The sequence below is a fragment of the Lissotriton vulgaris genome, chromosome 9, assembly GCF_964263255.1.
Source record: "Lissotriton vulgaris chromosome 9, aLisVul1.2, whole genome shotgun sequence".
Lineage (NCBI taxonomy): Eukaryota > Metazoa > Chordata > Amphibia > Caudata > Salamandridae > Lissotriton > Lissotriton vulgaris.
The window spans coordinates 1,134,812,558-1,134,826,861 of record NC_141697.1 but is presented as its reverse complement, the minus strand read 5'-3'; the positions used below and the strand labels follow the sequence as shown (position 1 = coordinate 1,134,826,861).

Below are 14,304 nucleotides of genomic sequence, written 5' to 3'. Positions count from 1 at the left end.
GCGAAATTGTTGGCCAGTCGGCTCCCGCCGCACCTGTCAGCACTTATACACCCAGAACAATCGGGATTCATGCCTGGCAAAAGTATGCCCCTTAATTTGAGGAGACTACTTGGGGTACTAGCTCGCGCAGTCTACCTGGAAGAGCCGGCGGTGGTGCTCTCTTTAGACGCACACATGGCGTTTGATATGGTCAAATGGCCCTTCCTCTTCGCAGTGCTAAAACACCTGGGGTTTTGCCCCAAATTTTGCTCATTGGTTCGACTTCTGTACGCCAAACCTATGGCGCATGTCACTGCCAATGGTCATATATCAGATGAATTTCCCCTGGCGATGGGCACCCGCCAGGGCTGCCCTCTGTCGCCGTTACTTTTCGCACTGGTATTGGAACCTCTGGCGACATGGATACGATGGGAACCAATGATACAAGGCCTTAAATGGACAGATGATTGGGAGGATCGTGTGTCCCTCTACGCCGATGTTATACTGGTATATTTGGGAGCACCGAGGCGCTCTATACTGACCCTCCTGGACGTCTGTATGACCTATGGTGAGGCTTCCGGGTACACCATTAACTGGTCCAAGTCGATACTTTACGTGCTACATGGCCCTCCACCTACTCTTCCATATAATTGCCCGCTTAATATAGCGGAAAACACGTTTAAATATTTGGGTATCTATATAGCTACCGATTCCGGAGAATTTTTCAATAAAAACCTGCAGCCACCACTGGAGCATCTTAGGCGGGATGTGCTTCACTGGGGAACACTACCACCAACGTTATTAGGAAAAGCAGCACTTTTTAAAATGATGGCCGTGCCGCGCTTCTTGTATGTCTTAGATAATATGCCATACCAAGTACAACCAACTTATTTTAAGGCCATTTCGGCACAGGTTCCCGGCCTTTTGTGGGGCAGTGGTCCAGCACGTATTGCGCAAGCCAAATTGGTGAGAGGATGGTATGATGGGGAATAGCACTCCTTGATGTGCAGCTCTACTATTGGGCGGCGCAGCTAAAGGTGATTAATCAGTGGCTGCATGTCCCACAATCAGATCTGGCATTCAAGTCTGATAGAACGCAAATTGGCGCAAGGGGGTATGCTTGTTCCCCTATATGACAAGAAATTGGCATTAACAATGTTTGGCCCGCTGCGACATACGCTGGTGTTATGGCACGCTGCTCAGGCAAAATTGGGATGGCGGGGGAGGATCACCCAGCTTATTCCACTTTGGCTCACTAAAAAATTAGGAAGAATCCGAAACAGTAAGGGCTTTGATCAATGGGATGACATAGAAATATCAACAGTGGGTGATTTGTAGCAAGGAGGTGAAATGGTGTAATTTGAGCGTCTGCAACAGCTCTATAACTTGGCGCCCTCTGAAGTATTTAGATATACACAAATTAGACATGCCCTGATGACGGCGCTACCGCCTGGCTCCGAGGTCCCGGAGGCGTCCAATATGGAGGATAGATTATTAACTGAGTACATGCAGAAGAGAGCTACCTCGTTTACTTACCGCAAATTAGTGAATAACCTGGCCGACCCAACAGGACTCCTGAGAACAAAATGGTCACTAGACATAGGAGATATAGACGACTCAGAGTGGCAGGAAGCGTTGGCATCCCCAAGGGAGGTGGGCAAACCCTCACGCCTTAGGCTTGTACAACTCCGAATCTTACACCGATCATACTATACCAGACTTGTTCTGCACAAGATGGGAAAAATAGAACATGCCTTTTGTCTCCGTGGTTGCGGGGAAGAGGGAATTTTCTTCATACCATTTGGGATTGTCCTAGAATAGCAGTGTACTGGACACAAGTGTTGTGCACTATGTCACAAACACAGGGAGTGTCACTCCTGCCAGAACCACGTAGATGTTTGCTAAATATATGGGAGCCAAATGATCGTACACAACATGGGCAGAGTTGGGTTACGTTAGGAATTATGGTAGCTAAGAGAAATGTAGCGCAAGAGTGGAGAGGGATGGAGGTACCTACTCTGGCAGCTTGGGGCAGAGACATGGATGAGGCCATGATAACCGAAAGGGCAGTGTTTAGTAATAGAGGATGCCCCAAAAAATTGACTAAAATGTGAAGGACATGGAACAACTACAGGGGGGTATTTGTGATCCATTGTCCGATAGAGAGGACAATGACTCAGATTTGGATGGAGGGTGAGGCGCTGTGGGTGGCGGGTCAGGGCTTGATTTTAACTGCTGACGATTGGCAAAATAGTGTGTTCGTGCTATTTGTTGTTCTATGTAATAGTGAAGTGTGGAGCTATGATGATGTACTATATAAACGACTGACTCATTGTGTTACAACGCTGAAAATAAAAAGTAAAAAAAAAAAAAAAGAAGTACAATTTTCCCCTACAAACAGGAGAAAGACCGGCCAGGTTGGATGTCTTAGATGAGCTCACGCCCTAGTCACCAGCAGGCTCGACTACGGCAATGCACTCTATGCTGGAATAAACAAAAACTTCACTGCAAGCTACAGAACATCCAAAACTCTGCCGCAAGACTGGTCCTCAACCTGCCAAGACACTGCCACATCTCCCAGCACCTGCACACACTCCACTGGCTCCCCATCGAAGCTAGAGTCACCTTCAAGATGCTAACCCACACACTCACAAGGCCCTCCACGACACCGAACCAGCATACCTGAAAAGCAGACTCAAATTCCACGCACCCCAAAGGACCCTACAATCAGCACCGCTCCAGAAAACCATTTCGGGAGGCCGCTCCTTCTCCTTCTGTGCGGCCAGAGCCTGGTCCGACCTTCCGCTCCACCTCAGACAGATAAAATCACTCCCCTTCTTCGCAAGAAACCTCAAAACCTGGCTCTTCGACAGACCCCCTCCTTGATGGACTGGAACCTGTGAACCCCCTACACACACATACACCCACCACAGCGCCTTGAGACCCTTAGGGGTGAGTAGTTGCGCTTAAACACTTGATTTGATTTGTTGTTCAATGCAGATCAGGGGAAATTCTCATTGCTGATTATGTTAGATTTACTAGTGGATTTCAACACCATCGGCCATGTACTTTAGTTAAGCGATTTTAAACCTGTCAGGAACCTGAGACTTAACAGTGAGGATGTTCTGTTCTTTTCTAAAGCTCTACCTCAGTCCATTGAGAGAAGAAGGTGAAGTGATGGAGTTTCTTTGTGAGAAGGATGGTTCTTGTCAACAAAGAACAGTCAGGACAACATTTTGTATGATCACTACCGCAAACTTCTGCACAACTGTCAGCTGTAGGAGACCCAAGGCAACGTGAGAATGAAAGGTGACATGTTTATCTTATACATATAACTGACTGGATGCGGACCTTATGCTTGTAGTTTAGAGTTCTGGAGAGGATGCAGGAACATTGATTGTTCAAGAGGCAGGTATTAATTATTCTAGGAAATCAGAGCCCTTCCTGCAGACAAAGGGGTGAGGATGTCTTGATTGAAAATGGAAAGGAGCAAATGGCCATCTAGTGATAGATGGCAGTGGAACAGTCTGTAACTAAAAAGTTTATGTGAGGGATGAGGTGCTAAAAGAGAAGAATATGTATTTACTATTAATGAATAAGTAGTAGGAAAACCTCGTAAAGGAAATTACAGTTGCACATGAGGTGGCAGAAAGGTAATGGACATAAGCGTGAGACTTTGGGGACATTCACCTGAAGAGGAGGCTATTACAATTCACATTACAATTCACATTCATGGCCTGATGTAAAATTTAAAGAACAAGGAACTCTGTTACAAACATGAGGGGCATGTTCATCAAGCCCTCGGTTTGCCTGCTACATTAGGAAAGCTTATGCCGATAGCTCATTGGAGGAGGGGACCGGGAGAGTAGGTCATCAGACCATTTGCCATACTTTGAGTGGACATTTTGATGATCAAACGGTCAATAACATAAAAAAACAATCTCTCCAGATCCAGTGAGAAAACTGCCAGGATGCGGGGGGCATTATTTTTTGTTTATCTTTCAGGCTCTAAATTGGCCCTTCTGTTTCATTATGCAAATATACTTTTGTCTTTACAGGCAGATAACTGCAGAAGATCAACTTAGGAACTAACAAGAGTAAAATATAGGAGTGATTAAAGCAATACTGCAAGACAGCGTGGCATTACTCACTCCTTCCATTTGTCCTTTGGTTCTACATTTAGCTCATCAGTGTCATTACAGATGCTGACCACTCGTATACAAACCATTTTTACTTCTTCTCCATTAGTTACTTTACTCTTTTTTGAATGGGGCCAAGATATGATAAAAACAAAACATGGAATGATAGCCAGAAATGTTCAAATATGTTAAGACTGATTCAGGGCTTTACATACAACATTTCATCTGATGGCAAAATCTCTCCAAAATTTGAATGGGACTGATTGGTTGTGGGTTCCAAGCTTGTCATGCCACAGGAAGTCAAGGTGCAAAACACAAATGAGATCCAACAAACCTAAAATGCATAAAGGATTGCTTGTGTGCAAGCACTAAATCCCACACTCTAAGCTCCTCTCCACACACTCCTGCTACTGTGGACGCATCAGAATTCGACTAAACTTTGCAATTGGGGAGAGGAGCAAGATTAATTTGTATATGGTTGGTTCCTTCTATGATGATATATAAGAGCCATATCACAAAGGCATGAATGCTGCCCACGGACACTTGTGATTGGGATTAATTGTAGCAATTCCATGCATCACTCGCTGCTTACTGAAATGGATCCTATGGTTCTTGAAAGAGAACTTACTTGTACCTGTACTAATATTGGATTGGGTCTAAAACATGAAGTACAAACAATGTAGCTTTTAAGGTGGGAACATGGGCTGGGACTAGAATTATGATGTTGCTAAGTAATTTAATGAGAATATTCTGATATGTCTCAAATTATCCAAAGGAAACAAGTGCATTACAGACTAATTAACTAAACTCTGGCATATTGATTGCAAAAGATGTCAGTGACTACATGAGTAAGTTAATATTAAAGGTTTGCACACACCTCCGTTAATCGTATTTCTTTGGCAAGGTCCTTGATAAGCTGGGTTGGCTTAAAATGCTCAGGGAGCTCATCTTCATGATCGTACAAAGCCTAAAAAAGAACAGAAAAAACATTTATACAAGTTCAATGAATTGTGAGCTGCACCAATTGAAATAGAGAAAAATATAGAACATGTGGCTTCTGCTGTGATGTTAGTCGGAAGACTAATGAGGAATCCATTTTCTTTTATTACAAGACAACTGCAAGGCCCACTGATTGTAAAATGATTTAATGCAAAAAATAAACTCACATTTAACTTTAACAATTTATGTAAGATCAGTAGAATTGAATGGTTTTAATCATATGCTGACCTAGAGTGACATTTTAGCACGGTACTCTCCAGACTAAAGGGGAAAAAAATTCTGCATTGGTTAAGCACATCATTCTTTTTACAATACTTTGCACACTCTTTAATCATCTTGATTCAAGGGATATGAGTGGAAGTATTCTTAGCCTACAAGGGTCTTGCTCAGGCTGAGTTTGCCTAAAAGCTGTATAAAGGCATTTGCAAGTATAACTGTTAAACCATAACCAGGACCTCTTTAAAAGAGCATGTCTTATAATTTCGTACAAGGATATGTCCTTCTCGGTCCAAAATCAGTAACAAGGTAAAAGAAAGAGCTCCATCTCCTATTTTACACAGGAACCATCATCACATACATGTTCATTTACTCATTAATTGTTTAACAAATGAAATAGTGGTGTTATCAGCTGACTGCCTGACAAGGCATCTAGTTTTCATTCTTACAGGACATAATCAAGACTCACTGAGGCAAATTCAAAAATCAATTATGTGTACAGGAACTAGTCCTACAGGAGTACTCTTTTACGTACATGCCTTTGTAAATCAACCCTGAAACGTCCAACTCCCTATTAGTAAAAGTGCAAAGAAGGCAGTTTCCTTTGTATTTTTACTATATGAGTGTATGAATACTATAATTTTCTATGTTATGGGGTAATTCACAAAGGGATGTATGAGAACATTAAAGAGTACTAAAAGTGTATTTGTGAATAGGCATTCTTGAGTGTCAAACGGTTTAATAGAAGAATCAACCGCAAACTTAATAAAACATCAGTATAAGGTAATAAGAATTCAATAGAGCTAGTCATAGGCGAATATCTTCTAAAATCAACAAAGATTGAATGCTCAAGGCCTGATACACCTAGTCCAATTCAAAATTATTGTAAGATGTTACATACAAGGGCATAATAAGCATGCCTTTGGTCCCAAAGAAATAAGAAAAAAGTACATGGGCGAAAGACAGCAACAAGCCGAGCAGAATAAGTATAAAAGTCGGCAAATCTAAATAATAATAAAGAGGCTGGGAGCGACACACACAAGCATGGGCAAAAAAGCAAAATAAGAAGCAACCAAATGAAAGTAACAGGAAAGCCTACCAATGGTAAACAAAAGGTCATTTCCAAACCCCTGTCTGTTCTTGGTAAGCCCACAATATGCCTTTAGCAACCGGATAGAGTGACCAAAAAATAGACCCCATCAAACAGGACTCTCTGAACCAGGGGGGTGATCTGCAGTGGTGCTATTTTACATCGGCACTTCCTTGTGCGGTGCTATCTGAGGAGCTTGCAATGCAGTACATCTGGCCCTGTTCTGTTTATATCTGGGTGTGTCCTGTACAGTATCTTGAGGAGATATATTTACTTTAATATATTTAAATGTATTAAATATTTAATTCAAAATGAAGGTAGGAGTAATCTAGCATATTTACTTTTCTTCCTATATTTAAAATAAATATTTTACATTGGCATTTAAAAATAAAAATGTTTTGCTATTTTTTTCGTGTTCAATAAACTTTTTGATCTTCCCCTATACTTTATCATAGAGAGATCCTCAACTTGACTGTGGAGTCTCCATATATTAGAGTATAAGAAAGAGTAAACAAAACTTCAATTAACAAAAACAGTAGTAAAGATATGTTAAATATTAATGCAAATTAACTTTGTATATGTATTTTGAATGTAGACCACAATAAAAAATAATGCTACAGCACTATTAACATAATTATTGAATTAAGTGATACATATTTTTCTAAAGTTTACATTAAAAAAGAAATCCCCACCTAAAGTTTAAAAAAGTTAAATGCACTAATAATTACTAAGTGATTTACACAATTAATTACAATGAAATTATACTTTAATAAGAATGAATGTTACATTAATTTAGAAAAATTCATAAAAGAGTGTTAAAATATTTTAAGATTGAATAATAAATATATAGTATTACTATTTTTAGGGAGGGGACAGGGCGGTATGCTGCTGTAGAGAATGCCGATATCGGGGAGCCCCCTCTTTCACTCTCAAGCTTTTTCTATCTCTCTCTCTGCTCCCTATTTCTCTGTCTCACCCCCACACCCTCTCTCTCCCTTTTCTTTCCTCTCACCCCAATCCCCAATCCCCCATCTCTTCCGCATTTCTCTAACTCCTTCCCTCTGTCTTTCTTTCTCGGTCTTTCCGTCTCTTTCTCTCACACGCTCTCTCTTCATTTTCCTCTCTCTGCCACCTCTTCCTCCCTCTCTCCTCTCTCTCTCCCTTCTATTTCCCTCTCTCTCCCTCTCTTACTCTCACTCCCCTATTTCTATCTCGGTCAGAGACTGGGAAGCAGGGCGCTTGGAGAGCTCTCTAGAGGGGTGTTTCCTAAAGGAGTAGATGAGAGGTTTCTCTAGAGAAGTTGCCCACACGGATGATCCAACCGAAAGGTGGCGCTGCTCAGTGGGTTTTCCCAGCCACTGTGTGGTGGGACAGGGGTGGTACTGTCAACGAGGCGTGAACCACCAAGTGGCAATGATCTCTCTAGATGGGCCCCCTAGCGGCGGCTAGGTGGGGATAGGTGAGATCTCTCTAGATATTTATCCCACCAGTGCCTGGATATACTTAGAAAGGGGCAGCGAATGCATGGCTGCCAGGACAGAATCCATGAATGTACTTCCAGATAAGTGAACTCTTATGAGATTAATTATATTCTATCCCTCCACTATCATTCTCAATCCAAATAACTGACTAACATACTCACCATTCAAATTACTTTCATATTCTCAATAGTGAATCACCACTGATCCTTTATGTGTGCCGGAGTAACGTGCCACTCACCGAAAAAGGACTTTGATAACTCGTCACAGGTAGTAAGTGATATATCAATGCAATTACAATACAATTACAATATGTACTATTTTTAGATATGTATCTATCATTTCAATATTGGAATATATTTCCTTATATTTTTAACTGTAGTAAATAATGTAATTTAATTTAACATTATTTCCTATGGGGTTTTAAGTCCCTACCTCAATTATTTTCTATTGGAGAGTATTGGAGTGTTGGTGGTTGGTCATGTGGGATGCTGGACTTACTAAAGTTAAATTTTTTGCCAGTATTAACTCACACTCATATATTTGGCCCCAACCCCTTTTTCAGGGGTGGATACATGCAAGTTTACACTTTTGAGAAACTTTACACTCAGATTTTTAAAATAGCCAGAATTAATAAAGTTCCCCATAAGTGTAGAAGTAAATTACACCTGTAAATTACTCACAAGTGTAGGTTACCTGTGTGAATAGCTCTGCCAATTCTTTGACTCCAACAACAGGGAAAGAAGGAGAGGAACAGAAGAACCAAGTTGAATCAAGTATTTATGCTGTGTAGAGAAAGAGTAGAGTGAAACTTGGAGGAAAAATGGAAATCCAAGGCTGAGGATTTCAAGTCTAAGGGCCTGATTATGAGTGAACTGTTATTTTCTGACCCCGAGTATACCCTGTTTGCGCAGGGGGGAGAATTATACGTTGAGCTTTATTTAACACACCGGATTATTATTGGATGTGTTAAATACCCCAACCTTTGTTAAATTTTGAAATCATTTAACAGGGGAAAACATATTGTGTGTAATATATCATGTGAATGTTGGTGCATTAAACACCAAAATCTGCATGTTATTCCCTCAAAACTCGTAAGAGGTGCTATGTAACACACATGGTAAATAAAGTACTCTAGGGTATCGATATTTATCAAGTGTGATAAATAGCACCTAAACTTATAATCAGGTCCATTGTGTTTTCTATCAAGTCACAAAGGTCTTCATAATGATAGACTTGTAGAGGTGTAGTCTATGTTACTACACTCAACACATATTTTGTGGAGCTCTCTTGAAGAGTACTAGAAAGCATAGATCAATGGCGTAACATTTCATTCCTCACCTGATAGTGGTTTTGTAGATTGCGCTGTTATATTAGGAAAATTCGGAAGGAGCTAACACAGAAAGGCTGCAGTGCACATTTCTTTTGGAGAGATATTTTAAGGAATAGAATACAATCGAGTAAAACAACACTTTCTAAAAAGTATGGAATCTTGGTGGGTGGTAGACCTTTATGGTTGCAGGGCAAACTCCAGGAAATCAGTTTGTCTGCAGTAAGACAATTCTCTTCTGCTTGCCTCAAACCAAATGTGTCTATTAGATTAATACAAAAAATATGTTTCAACAGATTTTAAGTGGTAAGAGGTTTGAAAAATGCAAAACAAGTTAGTGATTTTTAGCAATTGGTGAATTGCTGTTATGGGGCTCTACCACTTTTAGTCAAATATATTAATCAACTGTAGTAACAGAGATAAATATGTCGAAAGCACCTATTTTATAAATATTGGCAAAGTGAGGGACTATATTGTGTGGTGCAAGACCTCTCTCCTTCTAAACAATGGCCAGAGTATGTGGAATCTTATGGAGGTTATCAGAATAGTTATCAAATTTCCCAAAAGTGCCTTCTTTGAGGTGAAAGATGTTCTTGGAAATGTGGGCCCACTTATATATTAAATTGGATTTCTGAGTGTGTGTAATACGAGACATGTACAGTTAGATACCCAGGACTGGAGAAACATGGAAACTGGCATATTCAATTTCATGCATAGTTTGAAGGCTTCTGCGGTTGATGACAGATTTCACTAACTGCCCACCCATTCGTTGGCTGACTGCTTAGTACACCTCACAAATATGATAGCTAGCACAATATGTCCCCGAAGAGGCCATTTCTGTTTGTTTTACTCACACATGAAAATGTCTACAGGGACGTTGAATCCATGAGTTGGTTTCCCTTTTTCCCATCAACACAAGAATCAGTCTTGTCCATAACAGAGTTTTTGGCTTTGCAACATGGCTTTGCCATGTTGTGCACCAGTGTGTGGCTGCTGCTCAGCATGGCTACCAGTTGGTGGTCTGGGTTGTTCTAGAGTGGAGTGGGGGAGGAGGGTAGAGTGTTGTAGACTGAATTTATTGGAGTGTCATAGAGAGGAGTAGGGGGAGTAAAGTGTAGGAGAGTTGAGTAGAGTTCAGTGGCAGGGAGTGCAGTGTCGTAGAGTGCAGTGTCATGGAGTGCAGTGTAGTAGAGTGCAGTGTAGTAGAGTGCAGTGTGGTAGAGTGCAGTGTCATGGAGTGCAGTGTCATGGAGTGCAGTGTCATGGAGTGCAGTGTGGTAGAGTGCAGTGTGGTAGAGTGCAGTGTGGTAGAGTGCAGTGTGGTAGAGGGCAGTGTCATAGAGGGCAGTGTCATAGAGGGCAGTGTCATAGAGGGCAGTGTCATAGAGGGCAGTGTCATAGAGTGCAGTGTCATAGAGTGCAGTGTCATAGAGTGCAGTGTCATAGAGTGCAGTGTCAGAGTGCAGTGGCATAGAGTGCAGTGGCATAGAGTGCAAAATCAGAGTGCAAAGTCATAGAGTGTAGTGCTGTGGATTGGCATAGAGTGGAGTGGGGTGGAATATAGTGGAGTGGGGTGGAATATAGTTGAGTGGGTAGGAATATAGTGGAGTGGGGTGGAATATAGTGGAGTGGGGTGGAATATAGTTGAGTGGGTAGGATTATAGTTGAGTGAGGTGGAATAGAGTTGAGTGGGTTGGGACAGAGTGGAGTGGTGTGGGTCAGAGTGGAGTGAGGTGGGACGACAGAGTGGGGTGGAATAGAGTAGAGTGGGAAGGAATAGAGTGGAGTGGGGTGGAATAGAGTGGAGTGGGGTGGAATAGAGTGGAGTGGGGTGGAATAGAGTGGAGTGGGGTGGAATAGGGTGGAGTAGGGTGGAGTGGGTTGGAGTGGATTGAGGTAGTGGGGTGGGTTGGACTGGAGTAGATTGGGGTGAATTGTTTGGAGTACAGTGGGTTGGATTGAGTGACTTGGGTGTGGAGTGGAGCTGGTGGTCTGGAAGGGGAGATTGGAATGGAGCAGCCCCAGCCACCATTTTGTGTTCACAAGCCAGTGAGGCCTGCCCCCCTGCCCCCCCTCCCCCAGCAACAGGGATTTTCTACATCAGAGGGTGCTTCTGTGAGCTGTTGAAACTGTATTTACTGGGGCCTGTGCACTTCGTTTTTTAGCCAGCAGGGTGAGTAAAGCTTTATTCAAACAGTATTGTTAGATTTCGAGTTAGTGAAGCCTTTACCTGCTGAAGTCCAAAGTTGTGGATTGAGCCTGTCTGTCTCCTAGGAGATTCTGAACAGGAGCAAGCAGCTTCCAACTCCCTGACCAGCAAACCTTGTCTGAGGTTGCTGGGACCTTATATAGTGTGCTGATGGTTGGCACATGTGTACACTGATTGGTGGTTTTATCTGGTGTTTCTATTGGGTTAGGGTTAATGTCCTCATTGGCTGGGTATTTGAGGGTTCTGATTGGTTTCTTGGTCTGTGATTCAATCATTGCAGGGTTGGGGCTAGGGTTCGGATTTCTATAGGAAGTAGGGACTAGGGCTTCCTATGTTATTGGTTGTTGGGAGTAGGGTGGGACTAGGGCTACGGTTAGACCTTTAATTGGAAGTAGCGATTTAGTGCTTCTGGTGTGATTGGTTTTTGGACCAGTTGTGGGACTAAGAGTAGGGTTAGGCTTTCTATTGGAAGTAGGGACTAGGGCTACTTGTACCATTGGCTGTTAGGGCTAGTGTTGTGATTGGATAGTGTTAGGGCTAGGGTTCCCATTGGCTGAAGGGGTCACCTGATTATTAGGGCTACAAAAAGGGCCAGGCTTAGGGCGTCTCAGCCCGGGTGTCAAGGTTAAGGGTGGAGAGGACAAGGGTAGTTGCCTGTTTGGGCCTGTTCGAGACTGGTCGGGACTAGGGCCTGAAATGCTGCCCTTTTTCTCTTAAAAAAAAATCCTTCACTCTTTTATCCCTCCACTATCCTTTTTCTATCAAAATTAACAGACTAACATGTTCACTTCTCAAATTCCATGTTCCATATTCAACTATACTAATATACTGCCCAAATAACTGAATAACATATCTACTACTCAAATTACTTCATATTCATACTATACTAATTTTCAACACTAATCCTTTATGGGTTCCGGAGTGGCGTGCTACTCGCCAAAAAAGCGCTTCAACACCCATCAGGGGTAACAAGTGCTATATGAATGCAAATCTTTCTTCCCTTTTATCCATCCTCTATCCTTCTCACGCCAAGTAACACACTAATATCCACCACTGAAATTACCTCATATTTCACCATATTAATTCACCACTAATCCTTTATAGGCTCCCTGAATAGCATGCGTCAACAAGCGAGCGATATATAAATACTAACCTTTGTCCTACTCTATCCTTCTGCTATCATTCCAAATCCAAATAACTGACTAACATATCCACCACTTAAAATGTACTTGCATGTTTCACTATACTAATTCAAAACTAATCCTCTGTGGGTCCCGGAGTAGCGTGCTACCCGCCGAAAAAGCGCTTCGACGCCTCGTCAGGGGTAGTAAGCGCTATATAAATGCAATTACAATACAATACAATACAATTGGAATGCTGTTGACTGGAGTGGGATAGATTAGATTGATTTGGGTGGAGTGGAATAGGGTGGGGTGGATTGGTTTAGAGTAGGGTGGGTTGGAGTGGGGTGGATTGGACTGAATAGGTGGATGGATTGGAGTCTGGTGGGCTGGATGGATTGGATTGAGTGGGGCTGCATGAATTGGGGTAGAGTGTGATGGAGTGGGTGGGGTGGGTTGGACTGCATGGGAGTGGGGTGGACTGGATAGCAGGGCCGGACTGGCCGTAGCAGGCACCGGGCATTTCCCCGGTGGGCCGCCAGGGTTAGGGCCGGTTTTGGGCCCCTCTGGGCGATTTTGTTACAGGGCCGTTTTTTTCAGCATAGCTGCAACAGCGGCCGCTCTACAGAAATTGTCTGAACCCGTCCGTGGCAAACAGCTCGGCCGCCCCCCCAACCCCCCGGGGGTGACTGAGCACTTTGCAAGGGCCGGTTTTGGTTTCCCAGTCTGGCCCTGCTGGATAGGGTAGATTAGATTGGAGTGGGTGGGTGGAATGAAATGGGGTGGAGTGGGGTGGGTTGGATTAGATTGGGTGGACTGGAGTGGGAGGCTGGAGTGGAGTGGATTGGACTGGAGTGGGGTGGATTAGATTGGATTGGGATGGACTGGAGGGGGTTAGACTGGAGTGGAGTGGATTGGACTGAAGAGCGGTGGAATGTAGTGGGTCACACTGTTAAGTTCATGTGCTGTGCCTCTTTTGATATGGAAATATGATCTTATATTGTCAGATATTTTCCTTCAAAAAACCAATATAGAAATCAATACCTGTGTGGCAAAACCTCCCTTCCTCTTGATCACCAGGAGAGTCAATCTCAAAACAAATGTCAGTTTTGTAATTTCTTAAATTTCCCTATGTTACCTTCCTCACGTAGAGAAAGTTCTACAGGGATGTGCAAATGACATGTATGTTATTGTGACTCAGCAATATATGAATACCAACGATGCAAAGGGGCTAGCATAGCGGTTCCGCTTTTTCTGGTCGCCGTCAGTACACTGACATATTTCTAGATTGTCCTTTAGATATTATGCAAACTTGAGTACACACGTTCTACATAATACAATTCTAGGACTGACTGCAAACACAACAACATTACAGTTTTTGCCCAAGCACACCCTAAAGTACGTGTAAGTGGGATGTTGAGCACAAAGCTGCTAAATTGCTGGGCAGGAGAACAGGCTGAAAATGTAGAACTTCTGCTTTTGTAAGGACAGTCACACAAAGCTGATAGCTGTACTATTAGCCTGAATATTTACTTCTCCAACTCTCTAGTGCTAAAGAGATCTGACATGCACAGGCGCTTCAACCACCACATGCATATATATAAACGCTCTAATATCCTTTCAGATATATACAAAACAAGTCACATGAATATTTCTTAGGAAAGCAAACATAAATCTATGGCCCTGATTATGAGGGTGTTGATATATTCCAACCCTAGCATGCAACCCTAGCTGCTCAGGGAT

At 42.6% G+C, this 14,304-nt stretch overlaps 1 protein-coding gene across 2 annotated transcripts in view; it reads right to left on the bottom strand.

The window, feature by feature from the left end:
* PHF2 (PHD finger protein 2) overlaps positions 1-14,304 on the bottom strand; it is a 444,998-nt gene that overhangs the window by 87,989 nt on the left and 342,705 nt on the right. For both annotated transcript variants that reach the window (XM_086939167.1, XM_086939168.1), the window contains exon 11: positions 4,996-5,085. In XM_086939167.1, coding sequence (XP_086795293.1) covers positions 4,996-5,085 — 90 coding nt within the window. The remainder of the gene's footprint in view (positions 1-4,995; positions 5,086-14,304) is intronic.